General features: G+C 44.9%; 1 protein-coding gene across 3 annotated transcripts in view; it reads left to right on the top strand.

Annotated features, from left to right (window-relative positions):
• NEDD9 (neural precursor cell expressed, developmentally down-regulated 9) overlaps positions 1-17,369 on the top strand; it is a 182,160-nt gene extending 164,791 nt beyond the window's left edge. For all 3 annotated transcript variants that reach the window (XM_045811680.2, XM_087857985.1, XM_045811679.2), the window contains 5 exons: positions 7,688-7,789; positions 8,457-8,558; positions 9,553-10,794; positions 12,162-12,251; positions 15,104-17,369. In XM_045811680.2, the coding sequence (XP_045667636.1) occupies positions 7,688-7,789; positions 8,457-8,558; positions 9,553-10,794; positions 12,162-12,251; positions 15,104-15,613 (2,046 nt within the window). In that variant the 3' untranslated portion in view covers positions 15,614-17,369. The remainder of the gene's footprint in view (positions 1-7,687; positions 7,790-8,456; positions 8,559-9,552; positions 10,795-12,161; positions 12,252-15,103) is intronic.
• The last annotated feature ends 3,823 nt before the right edge of the window (positions 17,370-21,192 follow it).

Genomic DNA, 21,192 nt, shown 5'->3' with positions numbered 1-21,192 from the left:
GGGCCAGATTCGGTTTTCATTATATTGTTGCTATGCGAATAATAAATGAGCTCACTGCTACGCCCAAGCTGGGCAGAGAGAATTTATAGAGAATTAATAAATCCAGCGGAGGCCACATGTGGCTTCTCCTCTGGTCATAGAAAAGAAACTAGTAATCCTGGATTTTAAACAGACGAACCTCTATAACTTTGCCATTTCTGAAAACTGGATCCAAGTTCTAACGGGCAGGCAGTGATACTGGTGATGTTTCTCTCCCTAAGGGCTTTCTTTAAAGGGAAAGGGTCACACAGTTCATGGGCTTTAAGACAAAGAGGTTATTATAAGATCTAATAAATACCGTGGTGGCTCTGTGAATGCTTTTTAAGGGCATTTATGTGAAATAAGTCCTTTCCAGTGGGCGGTTTGAGAAATCTAAATACTCTTGTTAATGCATGAAACCCAGAGATAGTATAAATAAAACAGGGGGTTAGGGGAGATTAGAGATAGACAGGAAGCAATCTAATTTTACTTTCTGCAGATGCCAAGAAAAATGCAAATGGCCGACTGCTAATCAGTGAGGCCTACTTTTGAATTCAGACAATCTTAGGTACTGTTAATGGCGGAGTTATAAATCTGTACTGTAATTATTACGGCACAGTGGCACTTTTTAACTCCTCATCAATTACTCATTATACTTCCCGAGCGCCACCTGGGCTGCCTAGGCCTTGACGAGGCCCTGGGGCAGAACGCCAGGAGCCCGGTACACACGTTCCTGCTCTGCTAGACTGATGGGTAAACTCCGGTGGTCATTTATCGAGGCATTATCTGGATATCAGAAGAAAGGATTGTGTCATTCTGGCTGTTTCTGATGTTCCTTTGCAATGTAGAGACTTAGACCCAGAGAATTAAATCATGGGGCACAGAAATCCAAACAGCTACAAAGACCCCTCCCTACCCTTCCAAGTGGGATTTCTTCTTATTTTTAAAAATTCTGTTAAAATTATTAAAAATTCTATTTTTGTGATTTTTGTAATCATTGACGCAGGCATCTATCAAATGTAGAAGTATGAGCAATAATAATGATAAGCTTACCCTAGAACAGTTGACCTCTGCTCCCCCCTCCCCACCCCATCTCTGCCTCTTATCCATTCCACCCAGTTCTTTCTGTCAAACAGTAGGATTTTTCCGCTTCCTTTTTACTGTTTTTTGTTCTTTACGTTGCTGGTAGCATGGCAGGAGGGAAGGAATCAAAACAGGCGTGAGTGTTGGAGGAGAGAGATGAAAAGTTGCCATAAGTAGCGAGTGGTAGGGCTGATGTCAGAAGGAAGGATGGCAGAACATGGCGGGACCTGAGACCCTATTAATTGGCTTTCAAAGGATTCGAGGGGTGGGGAGGGTCTGCCTGCCTGATTGGCACAGCTGGCTCCCCTCCCGCTTCCCACAGCGTGCCACTGAACCGGAGGCATGCCGGCTGAGAAGTCTTCCTAACCTCAGGGCCTTCACAGCAGCTAGGCCCCACTCCCAGGCACCCGCCAGCGAGCTCTGCTCTGAGGAGGTGAAGTGGATGCCCACGGAGACTTGCTGAGACCTTGGCCCCAGGGATACTATGTAAGCAGGAGTTGTCTTGAAAGTATGTTGTTTCTAGACATTCCAGTTGGGTATGGAGATCCTCTTGACAAACCCAGCTTGTGATTTCCACTGAAAAGGCCTTGTCTGAAGAGAAATCCAATCGAGAGTCCTGGGTTTGGGACATTGCCATCTTTTTCTTGGGTAAATAGGTTTATTTCTATGCCTCATAAAGCACGTTTTTCTCCTGGGGTTTTCCACTGGAGTGTCTTGGGCTGTTAGAGTGATAACTGTGACAATGGCAATACTGATAAGACCAGAGTAAAATAGTAACCCAAGTAAATCTACTGATGGCCATCAAGAACCAAAGTCTCTTGTCACTTACTGCTTTGATGTGAAATTCCCATCACCTCATAGACCTCACGGGAACACTGTATGCATTGGTAAAGATTAATTTCTTTCTATTTGACTCATATCTCATGATTAAATTTTGTTTGCTCCCATGGTTTAATCACACAACATTTTGAAAGCAAACAGCCTCGAGATCTGTGGTCACTAAGACACAGACCACGTCCTCCACATATTGGGAAGAGAGCAAAAATTGGCTGTTGTCTTTTTCTGCTGTCTTGTCTCCTGTATTCCTGGGTATCTTTGTAGGGTGGACATTGTATTTTTAAATATTTGTAAGAAATAATTTAAGGCCCATAAAGATGTTCTCTATTTCCAGAGAGGATTTTATTTGCTTGTGCCAGCCTCCCAGCCACACATAAATCTAATTTCAGGTTTTGAGATGTTCTTTCTGACCCTGATGAGTGAAAACCTGGTTTCAGCCATGCAAGGGTGGCTTTCCTTCCAGCAGCTTCTCACTTTTACATGTAGCCCTTAGGATCCCAGCCCAAAGGGGGGGTGGTTATGAGGGTCACAACCTTGGGGAGCCCTAGAGTCCAATATTCCCCTGCACCCAAAGACATTGCAAAAACACACAGTGTGGCCTCTCGGACACCTGTCTCACATCAACAAATGTCCCCCAGGAAAAAAGCAGCGTTGAAGTGTGGGCTGACCTCTGTGAATTCTTTCTCTGCTCCCAAATTTGGACCTGATCATTTTTTACTATCTTTTAATGCTTTAATGCTGTGAAGAAGATTTTTAATATCTTTTCCTCATTTTCTAAAAGCTGTCTTCAGTAGGATGGTTGATCTGAATTACCAGGTCCACAACTTAAGTTGAAAAGTAAAAAGCCGTATAACCCAGCAATTATAAGAGAATTGTAATAGAAATAACTAAGGCTTAAGGGGCTTACCCGATGCCGGCTGCTTTATGTCCTTGATCTCACTTAATACACTAATAGTCTCATTCTACGCAGGAGGAAACGGGCTTAGAATGGACAGATGCCTTGGTCACATTCTCCCATGTGGTAGAGTCGGCTCTGCCTGAGTCCGGCTTATGTTCTCAATCACTCCCCTCATCAGACCGAATCCTTTCCATGAGTTAAAGACCGAGTGTGGCCATGGCCTGTGATACACAACATCCGTTCCTTTCCATTGTGTTTTCCTTCTGATATTAACGTAAACTGCAGAGTTTGTTTTGCTTTCTTTTTGCAAAACTCCCCCATATGTTTCTAGCTTGGGGCTGAAAAGAACACAGATGTTCATGTCACACGCAGCCTCTAGACTGGGGAAAAGGAAACCATCTAGCAGCCCGTCTTGGCCTCCATGGTGGTTTGCACCAAACAGTGGTGCAGGTGATCGTGCTTCCGTGGTTTCTGATGTCTTGATTTTATCGAAAATTCACTCTGCTTTGTTGGCTTCCTCACTTGCCCGACCTTCCCATCCGTGGCTGAGAAGAGCCCGTTCCGCTCCTTCTCCCATGGGTCCCACTCATCCAAGAGCTGACTCACCTGGAAACCAACCTCATCCTACACAGGCAGACCCTGTCTCCTGTCCTGTCCAGTTCCACACCATCTTGCTTGAGAAAAGCCTCGAGTCTTCCTTTAGCTCATTAATATACCCAGTCAATGCATTTATCCAAGCCTACTACAGTCAGGGCACTGTGCTAGGCCCTGCTGTGGATCCACAAATGGAGGAGAAACGGCCTCTATCTCCACCATGCCTTGAGTAGACATGGGAGGCACTGAAACGGACCACAAGTGATAAGTTCCCTTAGAGATGTACGCATAACGTGCTTGGGGCGTTCCAAGGAGAAAGGTATTCTATCTGTCTGGAAAGGCCCCATGGGAGAGAGACACTCAGCCTGGCCTTGAAAGCTGAATAAAATGTGAATCATGAAGACGGGAAGAAGAGTATCTTGGACAAAGACACAGCACGAGTGAAGGCACAGAGGTGGGGCGCACAGGACATCGGTATAAAATGGTGGAGTTCCTCCGTCTTGCCAAGGAATGGAATTGCTAAAGAGCTTTTTGGGCCCTGCCCTCAGAAGTTTTCAAGGTATTGAGAGAGGAGGGCAGAAATACATAGATGAACACAAGATGGGCCCCCCTGAGGGCCAGAGACATGCTTGGTTTGGCCAGGATGCTGTTTGAAATATTTGAGCCGATTCTGGAAATCAGATTTCACATTAAAAAATCCAGATTTCTGGCTTCTCCCGAAAATTTGAGAGACTTAGCAACACGGGGCCCATTTTCTCAGGACGGCAGCTGGCTGGAGCTGAGGAGTGGCTGCTTTCCTTCAGGAGGTTGTGAGTTCTGTCTTCCCAGCACAAAATCCCAGCTCGTCTCTCCCTGCATCTCATCTGCTGGGCCCCACAGGCATCTAAGCATCAGGCCTTTGCTGGGCTACAGGTGCAAGCCCAGGCCAAGGGCTGGGGAGGGGTGAGTGGCCTGGCCCACGGGCCTCTCTTCCAGCTCACTGACTCATACATGCTGTTTGCCGGGCTCCCCTGGCCCCCCACTGCCACCCTAAACACGAGCTCCTCTTCTGTAAAATTTCAGCATGCACGGCTCTCAAAATTATGAGACACTGGAGGTATTTAAATCATCTCTAAAAGCAGCTCGTGGTGGCCGGGCTCTGATGCTGAAAATGGTGTGACTCAAACACGTCAGAGTGTGGGGTCGGGGGCCCTATGTGTGTTTGCTTGCTTTTAGGCAAGCACATAATCAGAGCAATAACCCCACTCTCTGGACTTTGGACGCCACCCTGCCTGGGACATTTATTAAATGGACTATTCCTTTCCTAAATGTCTACATCTGCCCTTCCTCTCCTCTCTTCTCGAAGTGTCCACCTTCAGACTCTTCAGTTAGTTAAGAAGAATAGTATCCTAACATCTGAGGACCAGTCAGATTCCTCATGGGGCCGATCATCCGTATTTGGAAAATGCAAATCCTCTGTCAGGGTCATCAGGAAAGGGGCTGCAGTAGCCCTCGGTCCGAGAGCCCCAGGAATCCCCGTTTCTAGCCCCGTTTCCATCAACTCTAATGAACTAAGAGGTCAGTTTGGTAGTTCCTAAAGCTAAGCCCTTGTAACTATAAATAAATACACAGAATAAAAGGAGAGCACAAAAGAAAAACCAACGGAGGAAAAAAAGGAAATGAAAAACCTGACTTCGTGTCATTGAGAAAATTAGGTTTGAAATGCCTTCTGTGTAGCACTGCCATCAACGCCTTGCCCTGCAAATGCCCAGGAGAGAAGGCTTCTGAAATTTACATTCCCTTGGCTCGACCTTGTTGTTCCTCCTAAGCTGAGGTTCAGTAATTCTGGGACAGTAGAAAGGTTTTTGTGTACTGGGTCAAGCAGGAAGAAAAGGTCTTATGACCACAGAACTGGATACTTTGTAAGGTACAGAACAGTCAGCACTTTCCTCCGAGGAGAGAACACACAATTGGCATGAAAGTCACCCAAGCAACGGGTCGAGGAGGAGAATGTCCAAAAGGAGAACACTTCCAGCTCCTCTTCCCTCAGACGTTACAGAGTGGGTCTCTGTCTACCCTGGCTGTGTCTGACCAGATGCAAAACGCTGGTCCCTTTTAAATGCTATTTGTGGACCGGCGTGAATTGGACGGTACCATCGGGAATGCTGCGATCGAATCGGGGGGGATTTTATTTTGTTGGTTTCTTCCCCCCTTGTGGTTTTCACCATCTGTTTCTTTTAATGCATAAACAAGGAAAATTACTGGCTTGGAATGCAAAGTTTTTAAAAACCAGATGACCACAGGCATCCTCCAAATGAGAAAGAGAGAGCAAGTTGAGGTTTTGTGACATTTGTCAGGAAGTGAGAAGTTAAATACCGGGAAGCTCTAATGCTCCCTGCCAGGGGCATCCGCAAAGACGAGGAAAAGCTTTGTCTAGGACCCCGCCTTTCTGAGGTCTTGCCATGTGTTTACATCTCACCAAGGACTATTTTCAGATACCGGCACCACCCCCTCTATCTCCCAGCCCCCCACCCCTTCCCCATCTTTAAACTAAAGATGGAACCACTCAGCTGGCCTTCAGCATAACCAGCCTTGGTTTTCCATTAGCGTTATTACTAACTTGGCAGCCTTGGACAGAATCCACTCTTAGAAACTTTCAGACTGAACAAAAGCTGTGTTGTGCACAGGTTTTATTATAAAGCCAAAATAGAGAGCTATAAATAGAGGGGCTGATGAGATACACTCAGAGAGGATACTTCACTTCTCTCCTGGACAATAGTGAGTGAAAAAAAAAAATCATATAAGGGCACTAGCAACAGAGTGCGTTTTTCTTGAGCAAAGGGCACGCTGCTTTTAAAAGGAAGATTTGCTAGGCACAATACAGTGTCCACTCTGTAAATGGTTCTGTATGCTCCATGCCAACAAACTTGAAAGCCATAGATTCCTTTTTTTAAACCCAAGGCAGTGGAGAGATTTGATGGGATGGTGACCGCAATACTAATCTCCTTTACCTCCACTGCAAGAAGTAATGAGCTGCAGGCATCAGGGATTTCAGCGTTTCAGAGCTTCCCGGGGAGAAGGGCACTGGTGCTTTTGGCGGAGTTCCACCCACTTCAATATAAGCCGAACGCGAGCATTTTTCACATAGTTTTGTAGGCAGCCTGACGCCAGAATTTTCACATTAGGGAAAGGATAAAAGATGACAGTTTCTTAAGGAAGAGCCAACTCTTCCTAATTTACAATGCCCTTTCTCCAAAAAAAAAAAAAAAAAACAGACAAACAAACAACAACAACAAAAAAAAACATGGGCAATACTAAGGGGGGGGTTGCTATTAGTCATTTGGGAGGCAGGGGTTAGGCAGACACAAGACCCTGGTCATTTAGAAGCCCTTGGAGGATTAAATACGTTTCCAAATGAGTTTCAGTTCAAGTAATTTCTCTGCCCGTGCTTCGGGACACGGTGAAGGACGGTAGATGGGAAAATCCGAGCCTACTGGGTGAGGTTCCTTTCATTGGCATTGGTTCTAGATGCCAGAGTTGTGACGGTGTGTTTGACTTCCCACATCCCTTGGACGTAGGTACTGTCTGGGAAGTCTGCTTCCCCAGTGGAAACAAGAAAATGATTAGAGACCTGAACTCTGTTCCGGGTGGTTCCCGACTCGTCTGTCATCTGTTTCAAGGGTTAGATTGAAAGCTCCTGGAGGCTTCTGAGAGCCAGCACTGCTTGAGCTATTGGCTTCATAAAAGTACTCTAGTGACCTATGGAATTTTAGTTATAATCATAATAATGTCACATGAAGAGAAGGCATGAGAGGAATTTTAAGTAGCTCAACTCTCTATTTGCATTATTCACTTTACAAATAGTTTCAGAGCCTTTAAAAAAAAAATGTGGGTTTTTTTTCATTGTGCTGTGGTTTTGCTGCTTCAAAGGGATGATCTAGGATCATAATTTAAAATTTCATAATTTAAAAATGGTTCTTCCTTAAGGTGCATCCTGGGAATTGAGACTTGGACCAACTTTGAGATGGTTTTGTCATCAGGAGGAAGAGGGATGGAGCTATTTCAGGGATTTGTTCTTTATTGGGATCCAAGAGAGGATTTAAAAGTGTTCTGACCTGATGTCTCCTTGTCTCCTTCCTTTTCTCTCTTCCCTTCCTTGTTTCTCTTTCTTTCTTTTTATGGGGGAGAGGTGACGGAGGAGTGCCTGGTTAGGAGGCTAAGAGAGTCACTCAGGACTGGGGCTTGGACTTTTACACGTCTGTGTCTTCCTGCCCACAGGTGATAACCCCCGTGAGGACAGGCCAGGGCTACGTGTACGAGTACCCGTCCAGATACCAAAAGGACATCTACGACATCCCTCCTTCCCACGCCACTCAAGGGGTATGTACCAGCCCAGCCGGGGGGAGGGGAGGGCTTCAGGGTGACATTCCTTCAGGGCTAAAGAGCCAAGGGAAGTTCACCAGTTATGCACGTTTCACTTGAAGCTATCTATCCAGAAGCCATTTTCAACAATGCTATTTAAATTATGTTTTCTGGATTTGCTTAATCAGGAAATCCTAGTCCTTTATCTGACAAAGCTTTTGTCACTTATCATTTTCGTTCAGGAAATGTAAAATTTAAACTACAGTTTAAAACACAGACAGTGGGGCGCCTGGGTGGCTCAGCAGTGAAGCGACTGGCTTCGGCTCAGGTCATGATCCCAGGGTCCTGGGATGGAGCCCCATGTTGTCTGTCAGGGAGCCTGCTTCTCCCTCTCCCTCTCCCTCTGCCCCCAAGCTCTCTCCGTCACTCAATCTCTCTTCCTCAAACAAATAAATAAAATCTTTAAAAATAAACAAATAAAGTCCAAACGGTGTAGGTATTTCACGGAAGGTCATTTTTATATTCAATCAAAGTCAAAGAATATGAAATCTAAAAAGAAAAACTCTACCAACCCCTTATGACATAGAGCAAAGAGCAGACAAATCCACAGTGAAAGGCTTCGTAGTGTCAGAAATGACAAGTATATGCCATTTCCGTTCTGGGTAACGCAAGTGTTCGTCTTCAGGTGTACGATATCCCTCCGTCATCAGTGAAAGGCCCTGTGTTTTCGGTTCCCGTGGGAGAGATAAAACCTCAGAGCGTCTATGACATCCCTCCTACTAAAGGGGTAAGAGAGCTACCACAGAGCCGCACCAAAGGGGTGCGTGTGCGTGTGTCTGCGTGTGTGTCTATGTGTGTGTGTGCGCGTGTGTGTTTATTGGGGTAAAACAAGAAGGGCAAACCAAAGGCAGAAAACTAGTCTTTATGAGAGAGTGGATGGGAGGAAGGAAAGACAACGGCTAATGATAAGTCTAAGGATTCCAGGGGTGCCTGGCTGGCTCAGTCAGGGAGCATTCAACTCGCGATCTCGGGGTCGTGAGTTCGAGCCCATCAGGCATAGAGATTACTTTAAAAACGAAAGGAAAAAAATCTCAAAGGTAAGTCTAAGGATTCCACATTTAGAGGATTCTACTAAAAATGAGGTAGTCGAGAAGGAGAGCCAGTAGGAAGGTAAAATAATTCAGTTTGGCAAGCAGTGAACATCCTCCTATCTCTGGGCAGTGTTACAGCGTCCTCAGTCCGTAGACAGGGGTTGCTGCATTTGATGCACTCTCTCGTCCGCTGGGGTACGGCCCGCACAGGAAGTACAGCTCCCCTTATTGTCCAGAGAAGGGAACGGTGTGTTAGAACATTGAAGCGACGTACTCAGCATCTCACAGCTGACAGATCCAGGGAGAGACCTCCACTCTTCCAACGCCTCGTCTCCTCCCATGTGGGAATGCGCAGTCTGCCTCCCCGCCTGGATCAGCTGAGGAAGGAAACCCAGGAGGTGGTCAGAAACGCAGGACTGGGACCCCGGGAGGGCAACTCAGCCAGGAGGGGTCCACACACAAGCAGCACTGAGGCCATGGGAAGGGTGCTCCTGTCCAAGATGAGGGAAGTGAGAACAGAGCAGAGCAGAGCCTTGGGAAACACGGGCCAGAAGTGGGGGGAAGGTAAAAAGCCAGGAGCCAGTGATGAGCGGTGAGAATTCTAGCCTCGTTTTAAGGTCCTTCTCAGTTTCTGCGTGTGCGCATGAGCCAGCCAAATGCATAGTAGCCCCTTTTCTACTTATTTTTCAGGTGTATGCCATTCCACCCTCTGCTTGCCGGGATGAGGCAGGGCTTAGGGAAAAAGAGTATGATTTCCCCCCTCCAGTGAGACAAGCTGGAAGGCCGGACGTCAGACCCGAGGGTGTGTATGACATCCCCCCAACCAGCACCAAGCCGATGGGGAAGGACCTTCACATAAAATATAACTGTGATGCTCCGGGAGCCGCTGACCTGGCGACACGGAGACACCAGAGCGTCTCGCTGAACCACCCTCCCTCACAGCTGGGACAGTCCCTGGGCCCCCAGAACGATGCATACGACATCCCCCGAGGGGTTCAGTTTCTGGAGCCGCCGGCGGAAACCAGTGAGAAAGCAAACCCCGAAGAAAGAGACGGCGTTTACGACGTCCCCCTGCACAACACCCCAGATGCCAAAGGCTCTCAGGACGTGGTCGATGGTATCAACCGGTTATCTTTCTCCAGCACGGGCAGCACCCGGAGCAATATGTCCACTTCTTCCACCACCTCCAAGGAATCTTCCTTGTCGGCCTCCCCGTCTCAGGACAAAAGGCTCCTGCTGGATCCGGACACAGCCATCGAGAGACTCCACCGACTCCAGCAGAGCCTGGAGGTGGGCGTCTCCAGCCTCATGGCGCTGGTGACCACGGACTGGCGGTGTTACGGATACATGGAACGACACATCAACGAGATCCGCTCCTCCGTGGACAAGGTGGAGCTGTTCGTGAGGGACTACCTCCATTTCGCCAAGGGGGCTGTAGCAAACGCCTCCTGCCTCCCCGAACTCCTCCTTCACAACAAAATGAAGCGGGAGCTCCAAAGAGTGGAAGACTCCCACCAGATTCTGAGCCAGACCAGCCACGACTTAAATGAGTGCAGCTGGTCCCTGAATATTCTGGCCGCCAACAAGCCCCAAAACAAGTGTGATGACCTGGACCGGTTCGTGATGGTGGCAAAGACGGTGCCCGATGATGCCAAGCAGCTCACCACAACCATCAACACCAACGCAGAGGCCCTCTTCAGACCGGGCCCTGGCAGCTCACACGCGAAGAGTGGGTCCGAGAACATCATGAACTCCACGGAGTACCCACACGCTGCGTCCCAGATGCACCTGCTGCATCCTGGGGACCACAAGGCCCCAGCCCTCAACAAGCCACTGCCGCCGAGCCTGGGCAAGGACCAGCCTCCTGACTGTAGCAGCAGCGATGGCTCTGAAAGGAGCTGGATGGATGACTATGACTACGTCCACCTACAGGTAAGGAAACCAGGCTCGTAAGCGCCGATGTTCACATTCAGGGAGCCTGGGAGTGATGCGCAGCGGCTGTTAGGCTGGACTGCCAGCGGCGAGAGCATGGCTAATGGTTCGCGAGCAGAATTCGTAGTTCACGTGCGGAGGCGACATTGTACAGTAGGAAGGATGCTGTCCTGAGAGTGCTGAGTCCTCGGTTCTAGACCTTTCCCTGACACTAACTGTGTGATGGATATATTGAACCTCCCTGGGCTGTCATTTCCTCATTTGCAAAGTGAATGGAGCGTGGGGTTGGAGTGATTCATTGATACTCCTCGGGCAAGCCGGAAGGGACCCCCAAGTAGGAACGTGGGCCCACAGATTATCACACCAGCCCCACCTCTGTTTGCATTTTATGATAGAGTTGTGCATATTTGAAAAAGGAGGGAGGCACTCTTAAGGAAAAAAAAAAAGAAAACTCTAGATTAGAGAAATTCTCAGGCCCCTTCGGCTCTATAATGTGCGTGTTTGTGTGGTTAATTACTTACAGAAAAACTTCACCCCACCTCAGGCTTACCTTGAGGAACACTGCGCCTTTGTCAGCTGACCTAGAATGTCACCAGCACACGGGAAATTGGGCAGGCACAGTCTGCCTCCTACAAGTGGAAATTCCACCATGTTGACCTGGGATCCCTTTCACTTTGCGGAATTCAAACATTTGACCAAGATCCGTTATTTAGAATTTGGTGTGCCATCTTCTTCGGCCATTCCTTTCATTTGACTGAGAGGGATCGATCGTCCTGAGAATTGTTGAACTAACTACAGTTCCTGAGCATATAGGAGACTGGGGAAGGGAGAGAGCTGGGCCCTGTCTCCCTACCCCCACCCCCCACTGCTAAGGAAAGGCGCAGGAGAGAGTAGAAAGGGGCATTCACCATTCCCCTAGCGGGTTGTTCAGCTCTGCATATTAGGAAATACTAATTTGGTGTAGAGTTGTAGATGATTCAGAGACCAGGAGTGCAGAGTGGACCCCATTTAGACCTGCATTGGGTTTACGGGTTTGCATTTAATCTGTTAGAGAAGAACCCTCAGAAAGAGGACTGCATAAGGAGGTTTGAAGGGGAGCGTGGATCTCCCAAAATGGTAAAGTGGAGCGGAGATCGTGGCACCCCACGTGGAAACGGATTTTAGTTTTCAGCCCTGCCCTACACGGGAACTCTGGATGTCTGGCAGGGGTCGCACCATCCCCATCTGGCATTCATAGGGCCTAAGAGGGCCAAAGAGGGCCGAAGCAATAGAAAACTAAAGGGTATTTACACATTTGTCAGTGAAAGTGTTAGCACAAGTGAATCACAGGGGTGATGTAATGTTTTCTTTATGTTGAAAAATAATAGGGGAAGGAGGAGTTTGAGAGGCAACAGAAAGAGCTGCTGGAAAAAGAAAATATCATCAAACAGAACAAGATGCAGCTGGAGCACCATCAGGTAAGGTCAACCAGGACAGAGCCGACCTAGTACTGCAGATTTCCTGCTTCGTAAGGAAGGTAGTCCTTCAGAAGATCACGATTTTGGTCCTTCCAGCACACTTGGGCATAAATAAGCTGCAAGGCTTGGGGTGCCTGAGTGGCTCAGTGGGTCAAGCGTCTGACTCTTGGTTTTGGCTCAGGTCATGATCTCAGGGTTGTGAGATCCAGCCCCATGTTGGCTCTGTGGCTCTGTGTTCAGTGCGGAATCTGTTTGGGATTCTCTCTCCCTCTGCTCCTCCCTGCATGCTCTCTCTCTCTCGAATAAATGAATCTTTTAAAAAAAATAATAAGCTCTGGGGCACCTGGGTGGCTCAGTCAGTTGAGTGTCCGACCCTTGATTTCAGCTCAGGTCATGATCTCAGGGTCGTGGGATCGGGCCCCAAGTCCGTCTGGCTCCCCACTCAGTGGGGAGTGCTTCTCTCGCTTTCTCCCTCTTTCTCTCTCTTTCTCCCTCTTTCTCCCTCTCCCACTGTCCCTTCCCCACCCCCACTCTCTCTCTCAAATAAATAAATCTTTAAAAATAATCATAATAATAAGCTCCAAGGCTTATAATAGGGGATAAGAACAAAGAGAAAGTTTATAACTTTAGCAATCCAGCTGGTGTACCTGGATTATCTCTAAACAGCCATTTTTCCAGGTTACTTCTGTATGTCTAACATATTAGGACTCTTTGGGTTAAGGTTGTTGGTCTCAAGAAGCAAGTCCCACTCAAGCTAGCCCAAGCAAACAGGTTTTACAGTGAGGCCATGGGAGGGGAGTGCAGGAAGAGAAAATGCAGATACAGCCAAGTCCGATGAGAGCTAGGACTGAATTCTCTCTCCTTCTTGTACTTCCTTTTCTCTAAATCTGCTTCCTTCTCCTCTATTGTCTGACAGTTTCCTCTGCTTATCTACTCATTTGGCTCCCATTGAACTTTACAGAACCCATAAATGGCCACTCAAAGTCCTTTTTAAAGTAGACTTTTCATCTCAGCATCCACAGCGGGGATAGCTCCTCACTGTGGTTCATCAAATTCCTTAAAAAAAAAAAAAAAAAGAGTCCGATTGGGCCACCTCTCTCTGTCTCTCTCCTACAACACAAGCCTATGGCTTGGCTATTCTTGGTCCAATCTGAGAGAATGAGGGCAGGATCAAATGTGTTCAGAATACAACCAAGCCCTCAAACAAGGGATTTGGGCAAGGCAGGTTCACTCAAGAGTTGGGCATGAGTGGGGCTGATAATGGCAAGTATTGCTGGTACAGGGCGTAAAAATAAAAGAGTAATGGATTGAGGACTTACATGCCTTTTAAGTTGAAATGAAATGACATGTAGAGACATGAACTGTCACACTGCACTCAGGAAACCAGAGTTCCTTTTTTCTTTTTTAAGATATTTTATATTATTATTATTATTATTATTTTTAGAGAGAGAGCACAAGAGTGAGTGGGGTGGGGGAGGGGCAGAGGGAGAGGAGAGAGAGAATCTCAAGCAGACTCCGCACTGAGTGCGGAACCCAATGAGGGGCTCCATCTCACAACCCTGAGATCATGACCTGAGCTGGAATCAAGAGTCAGTTGCTTAACCGACTGAGTCACCCAGGCGCCATAGGAAACCAGAGTCCTAATCCTTGCTTTCTGACCAGCCAACCCTGTGACCTTAGGCAAGTCATTTAACCTCCCTGAACTTCAGTTACTTCTATATAAAATGAGAAAATCCCCCCACCTCTCCATCTAATAAGATGATATATTTATGAACGTATCTGCAAAAGCATAAGCGAAATATCTTCAAACATCACCCTGTATCTGTTTATGTCTGCTTTGGCATTTGGCCAAGTAGGACTGCAAGGCTTTAGGGAACTTGTTGAAACCATAGTGATTTCTAAAGCAGATTCTGTTGAAAAGGAAAACTCACTGTCATTTCTTAGGGGAGACGCTGGATGAGTTTAATCCCTACTCTGACTGAGCTCTCTCTTGGAGCAGAAGATCATGGAGTCCTAGGCTCAGATCACATGTAGTCCTTACCTGCAAAAGAAGGGTCTCTCCTGAGATTTGGTGGAATAGCATAAGATTATTATAACTGCAGTTTAAATAATACACCAGCAGGGAACTGTAAGGAAGGAAGAAAGCTAACACTCATTGAGTCTGACTGTGTGCAAGGTTCTTTTCTTTCAACAGCTCTGGGTAGCTAAGTGCTCTGATGAACAATTAGCGTTCAGATTCCCTTAGAGAAGCTCTTTTCCACACTGCACATGTATTTATAGGCGTTACTCTCCCGTAGTACTGCATAATAACATTTACAAATCTTGACTGAAAGAGTCGGAGAAACAGAAAGGGGTCATGGATGGTCATTTATCGAAGAGTCTGGAAGGGACAGAGTCAAGACTTTCCCAGAGAAGGAGCCAACTGTCAGTGATTTACTTGATAAAGAGATCCCTCCATTTGATTTTCCCTCCCCACCACTCAACGTTCAATAAACATTTACATAGAGGTGGAAATACGCCAAACACCATTCTAAGCACTTTGTAAATGTTAACTCATGGAAGTCTCATAAAGGTGCAGGTAACAGAGCTGAGTAGAAAAGCTAGCTGCCTTCCCGCCTTAGCGCAGAAGAGACGGATACCCAACCACAGGGGCCTGAGCTAGGGGATTTCTTCTCGATCCTCTTTTTCAAACTCTACGTTTTACAGTTTAGGAAAGCAAAGCCTCCCATCTAATGAGCACTTGCCACTTACGAGGGATTGAAACCCCTGTCCTTGAACTCCGAGCCCTGGTTCAGTTCCAGGACTGCACACTGCCTTCCCCTTCACGAGGTCTGCTTTTCTCTCCCTTGCAGCTAAGTCAGTTCCAGTTGTTGGAACAAGAAATCACCAAGCCGGTGGAGAACGACATCTCCAAGTGGAAGCCTTCTCAGAGCCTCCCGACCACAAACAGCAGCGTGGGTGCTCAGGATCGGCAGCTGCTCTGCTTCTACTACGACCAGTGCGAGACCCATTACATCTCCCTCCTCAACGCCATCGACGCCCTCTTCAGCTGCGTCAGCTCGGCGCAGCCCCCGCGCATCTTCGTGGCCCACAGCAAGTTTGTCATCCTGAGCGCACACAAACTGGTGTTCATTGGGGACACGCTGACAAGGCAGGTTGCCGCCCAGGACATTCGCAACAAAGTGATGAACTCGAGCAACCAGCTCTGCGAGCAGCTCAAGACGATCGTGATGGCGACCAAGATGGCGGCCCTCCATTATCCCAGCACCACGGCCCTGCAGGAGATGGTGCACCAAGTGACAGACCTGTCCAGGAACGCCCAGCTCTTCAAGCGCTCTTTGCTGGAGATGGCCACCTTCTGAGAGGAGAAGGAGGGAAAGAGGGACTGAGTGCGCTACCAAGGAAAACTGGAAATGCTATCTGGTTTTTGTAAATGTTATCTATTTTTGTAGATAATTTTATATGAAAATGAACTATTTTAACATTTTGTGGGTTAGACAACATTCAGAAATTCAGGGAGCTAGAGGGGGAATTTTTTTTTTCTTGTGTGGTTCTTATGTGTATGCCTGTGTAATGTTCGTTTGTAGATGTTTGTCCGATACATTCCATCAGAAAACATGAATGAAGAAGCACCTTAGTAAGCACGTCGTAATGCTGCATTTTTTCCCTTTTTTTTCCCTAAGAAAACATACCAGCTAGTTATAATATTGCTCTACATATACTAGCAATTATTCTGAGCCTGTCACTTCCAAGTCTGGGAAGCACAGTATACGTGTAAGTGTTCACCTCCCAATAACCAGGCATGGCATGACTTGTTCTTGTTTGGAAACCCCTTTCAGAATTGACCGTCTTGGGCCCATTGTGGCAAAATGCCTCACTTGTCATTGAAAAAGCCCTTTTATAAAAGAAGTTCCAGGAGGTACACGTTAATCCAAGCACCGGTATTTTAGAAGTAGGCAGAGGCCATATCCCCAGCTAGGGCTGGTTGTTTCAACACAGAGAGGACATCACAATAAAGGAAAGCAAATGTTTTCCCCAGGGCTTTTGATCATCTGCGTTTATGAGTGACTTGGCCGTGAGGTTTTCCAAAGGGTGTTTTTAGATTTGCAAAAACCATATTATTTGCAGCAGGAATTCATAAAGACATGTCAGACTATGACTGTCCACAAAAAGAAGGGATGGTTCCATCTGCCAGTTGTAAGTAGAGGCCGTTCTGACTCTCAACATTCACTTAGGGGCTACTACCTCCATTACCTGAGGAAAACAGGCCCGTTCCTGGGTCACTTAAAGGTTAGAGCCACCAGGCCACATCTTACTCTAAGGAAATTCATTGCTTGATCTTACACCCTCCTTAAAACATGCAGCTGCTGACCCGACACTCAGCCCATCCAGTCTTTACAATCTGTCTGGCCCATGACCCTGTGTAAACAGCCCACCACCGTCTTACAGCTCATCACAGAGCCCATTCCATAGTCTGTCCCATTATACCTGCTGGTGTTGGCACAGCACAGACACACCCACGAGCCATCAGATTGATCTTGAAACAAATGAAATACTTCCTACCTAGTGGGTAAATGTATTCATATATTAACAAGTCAGGAAGCATGTCATCTGTAGGCTTTCCGTCCAGCTCTTATTTAATGGTTCTAGTCTAGCCTATTTGAAAAGGTTTTTATTTGCCATATATGCCTTGACTTAATTAAGCTTACTTGTTTTAAACAACCAAATCATTGGAAAAGGAAAGGATTTAAGAGAGAAGAATGTGTGATCTAAGTGTGAGAAAAAATCAGCAAAACATCCCAGAAGCTGCTTTTCGAAACAACCATTATTGTAGTTCTCCAAGCTCTGTGCTGTCAAGAGATGATTAAAAGTTGTACCATTTTATGACAAGAAAGCATGTGAGAAGAAAGGAGATTGCTGAAAACCAACTCGGCAGGAGCTGAAAGGTGTCCCTATAGAGTCCATTGTACAATGTGTGTTTCTTAGGAGATGACAGACTTGTTTTAAGCTAAGGGGTGACATTTCACGTTTTCAAAACCAAAATTTCAATCTGTATTACTCTCTTCCCCATCTTGTATGTAAAGGCTATTTTTAAATCATTAAATTTTTCGATCTCAATTTCCACAGGCACGGGGTTTTCTTTTCCCTGTTCTTGTCTTTGTCACAGAATTGCGCGTTGGCGTATTTGGGCACTCCCAATAGAGAAAGTTAAATTATGGTTATCGTATCAATACTATAGATCTGGATTTTTTAGGAAAATTGAGAGTTATTTATTTTTTCACTTTGTATCACTTCGGAGTGTATTTACATTTGAAGAAAATTCTGGGGTCTGTGAACATTGCCAAACCCAAATATTTGGAACAAGGCTTAGCTTCACCAGAAAGCCTGTACATTTAAGTGATAGGTAGAATGATTTCTGCTATCATAATATGAATGTTGCCATTCATGACGTTTTAGAATCAAAGAGAATGACTTAATTCATTTTGGAATAGACATAAAAAACTGTTAAAAGAAAACTTTTTTTGATGAAAATTAGAGATTCATAACCACATAAATTATTTTTAATGCTTAGCCTACTCTTTCACACAGGTAGCCTACTGAGATTTATAGGTAAGGTATTTGAACATACCTTGTATTATTTTGCCCACATCTATAAGTATGAATTGATTTTCAAGAAAAGTGTCAAGGCACTTCAGTGGGGATAGGAGTCTTTTGAAAAAATGGTGCTGGAACAACTAGAACTCTCCATGGAAAAAAATGAGTACTTACCTTACAGCCTACACAAAAATGAAATGGATCATAGACTTAACCCACAACCCACAAACCAGGAGAAAATATTGCACTGCATACATCAGCCAAGAATATTTATCAGAATGAGGAAACAATGACATTTTTCTAAATGGGCGAAAAATGTGAACAGAAACCTCACAAAAGAAGACATCTGAATGGGCAATAAGTAAATGAACTATAAACACACCAAAAAGAGTCACTAAAATTAAAAAAGGCAACTCGATGGACAGGGGAGCTATGATACAAATGCTTTGGAAAATAGACGGGCAGTTCCTTAAAATATTAAATCTATGCCTACCATACAACCTAGGAATTCCTCTCCTAGGTATTTACTCAAGAGATTTAAAAACGTATGTCCACTCAAAGACTTGAAGAAGAATGTTCATAGCAGCTCTATTTGGAATAGCCAAAAGCTAGAAACAACCCAAATGCTCATCTGTGTGAATGAATAAAACCACTGTGGTATACCCACACATGGAATACTACACAGAAACAAAAAGGAACCAAAAAAATTGAAACAAAAACAACACGAATGAATTTCAAAACCATCTCTATGCGTAAAAGAAGCCAGACAGAACAGAATACACACGGTGTTTCCATTTACACAAAATTCTAAAAATGCAAACTACAGTGACAGGAAGCCAATCAGTGGTGTCCTCCAAAGAGGAGGGGGTGGGAGGGATTACAATGGAGCTCGGGGAAATTTTGGGAATGATGAAAATGCCCATTTTCTTGATTGTGGTGATGGCTTTGCAGGTATACACATGTCAAAACTCATCAGATTATACACTTGAAATACATACAGTTTATTCTTTTGTTAATTATGACTTATTTTAAGTAAGTGGTCTAAACACTCCAATTAGAAGTCAGAGATTCTCAGACTGGGCTTTTTTTGTTTGTTTTTTTTAACATACAATGTGTTCTTTGTTTCAAGGATACAGGTCTGTGATTCATCAGTCTTACACAATACACAGTGCTCACCACAACACATACCCTCCCCAGTGTCCATCACCCATCCACCCTATCCCTCCTACCCCCCTCCACTCCAGCAACCCTCAGTTTATTTCCTGAGATTAAGAGTCTCTTATGGTTTGTCCCCCTCTCTGGTTTCATCTTGTTTCATTTTTTTCCTCTCTTTCCCTATGACCCTCTGCCTGTTTCTCAAATTCCACATATCAGTGAGATCACACGATAATTGTCTTTCTCTGATTAACTTATTTCACTTAGCATAATACCCTCTAGTTCCATCCACATTGTTGCAAATGGCAAGATTTCAATTTTTGATGGCTGCATAATATTCCATTGTGTGTGTGTGTGTGTGTGTGTGTGTGTGTGTGTGTGTGTTTATATATACATATATATACCACATCTTCTTTATTCATTCATCTGTCAATAGACATCTGGCTCTTTCCATAGTTTGGCTGTTGTGGATATTGCTGCTATGAACGTTGGGATGCAGGTGCCCCTTCAGATCACTACATTTGTATCTTTGGGGTAAATACCCAGTAGTGCAATTGCTGGGTCATAGGGTAGCTCTATTTTCAACTTTTTGAGGAACCTCCATACTGTTTTCCAGAGTAGCTGTACCAACTTGCATTCCCACCAACAGTGTAAGAGGGTCCCCCCTTCTCCACATCCTCACCAACATCTGTTGTTTCCTGACTTGTTAATTTTAGCCATTCTGACTGGTGTGAGGTGCTATCTCATTGAGGTTTTAATTTGTATTTCCCTGATGCCAAGTGATGTTGAGCACTTTTTTATGTGTCTGTTGGCCATTTGGATGTCTTCTTTGCAGAAATGTCTATTCATGTCTTCTGCCCATTTCTTGATTGGATTATTTGTTCCTTGGGTGTTGAGTTTGATAAGTTCTTTATATATTTTGGATACTAGCCCTTTATATGATATGTCATTTGCAAATATCTTCTCCCATTCTGTTGATTATCTTTTGGTTTTGTTGACTATTTCCTTTTCTGTGCAAAAGCTTTTTATCTTGATGGAGTCCCAATAGTTCATTTTTGACCTTGCTTCCCTTGCCTTTGACGATGTGTCTAGGAAGAAGTTGCAGCAGCCTGCATTTTTTTTTAAAAAAGCAAGACTAAACTATATACTATTTAAATGACACGTACATTAAATAAAAATACACAAATGAGTTTAAAAGCAAAGGGATAGAAAGAGATGTATCATGTACATTGTGATTTAAAAAAGAAAAAGCTGGGGTTGCTAGATTGGCAGACAAAGTAGAATTGAGTACAGGGACAAAGGAGGACATTTCATGATAAAAGGGTCAACTCATTCAAAAAAAAAAAAAAGCAAAACATTACTAACTGTGTACGTACCTAGTCACAAAGTTTCAAAATATATGAAGCAAAAACTGATATAACTGAAAGGAGAAATGGAAAATCTGTAATTATAGGTGGAGATTTAGATAACTCCTGTCTCAGTAATTAATAGAACAAGTAAACAAATATCAGTAATAACTGGTAAAAATGGAGCAGCTGGAACTCCCCTACTCTGCTGGTAGGGATGTAAAATGGTGCAACCATTTTTGAAAATAGTTTGGCAATCTCTTATAAAGTTAAACATACACTTACCATATAACCCAGCAATGCCAATCATAGGTATTTACCCAAGAGAAATTAAAATATGTATGTCCACATTTTTAAAAAGCTGCTTTATTCATCATAGTCCCAATGAAGACAATCCAATGGTTTCAACAGGTGAGTAGATAATTGTGGTCTATTCATACAATGGAAAACTATCCAGCAATAAAAAGGGAATGAATGGCAGTAATTTCTTTGACATCAGCCATAGTAACATTTTTCTAGATTTGTCTCTCCTGAGGCAAGGGAAACAAAAGCAAAAATAAACTATTGGGACTATATCAAAATAAAAAGCTTCTGCACAGCAAAGGAGACAATCAGCAAAACAAAAAGGCCAACCTGTGGAAAGGGAGAAGATATTTGCAAATGACATAACCAAAAAGGGGTTAATATCCAAAATATATAAAGAACTTATACAACTCAATACCAAAAAAATAAATAAACCAATTTAAAAATGGGCAGAAGACAGGTACAGACATTTCTCCAAAGAGATACAGGTGATCAAGAGACACATGAAAATATGCTCCACATCACTAATCATCAGGGAAATG

Source organism: Ursus americanus, chromosome 32 (genome assembly GCF_024610735.1).
Source record: "Ursus americanus isolate L20-20 chromosome 32, mUrsAme1.1.p, whole genome shotgun sequence".
NCBI classification, from domain to species: Eukaryota; Metazoa; Chordata; class Mammalia; order Carnivora; family Ursidae; genus Ursus; species Ursus americanus.
The sequence above is the reverse complement of the archived record's forward strand: the minus strand, read 5'-3'. Positions and strand labels throughout refer to the sequence as shown.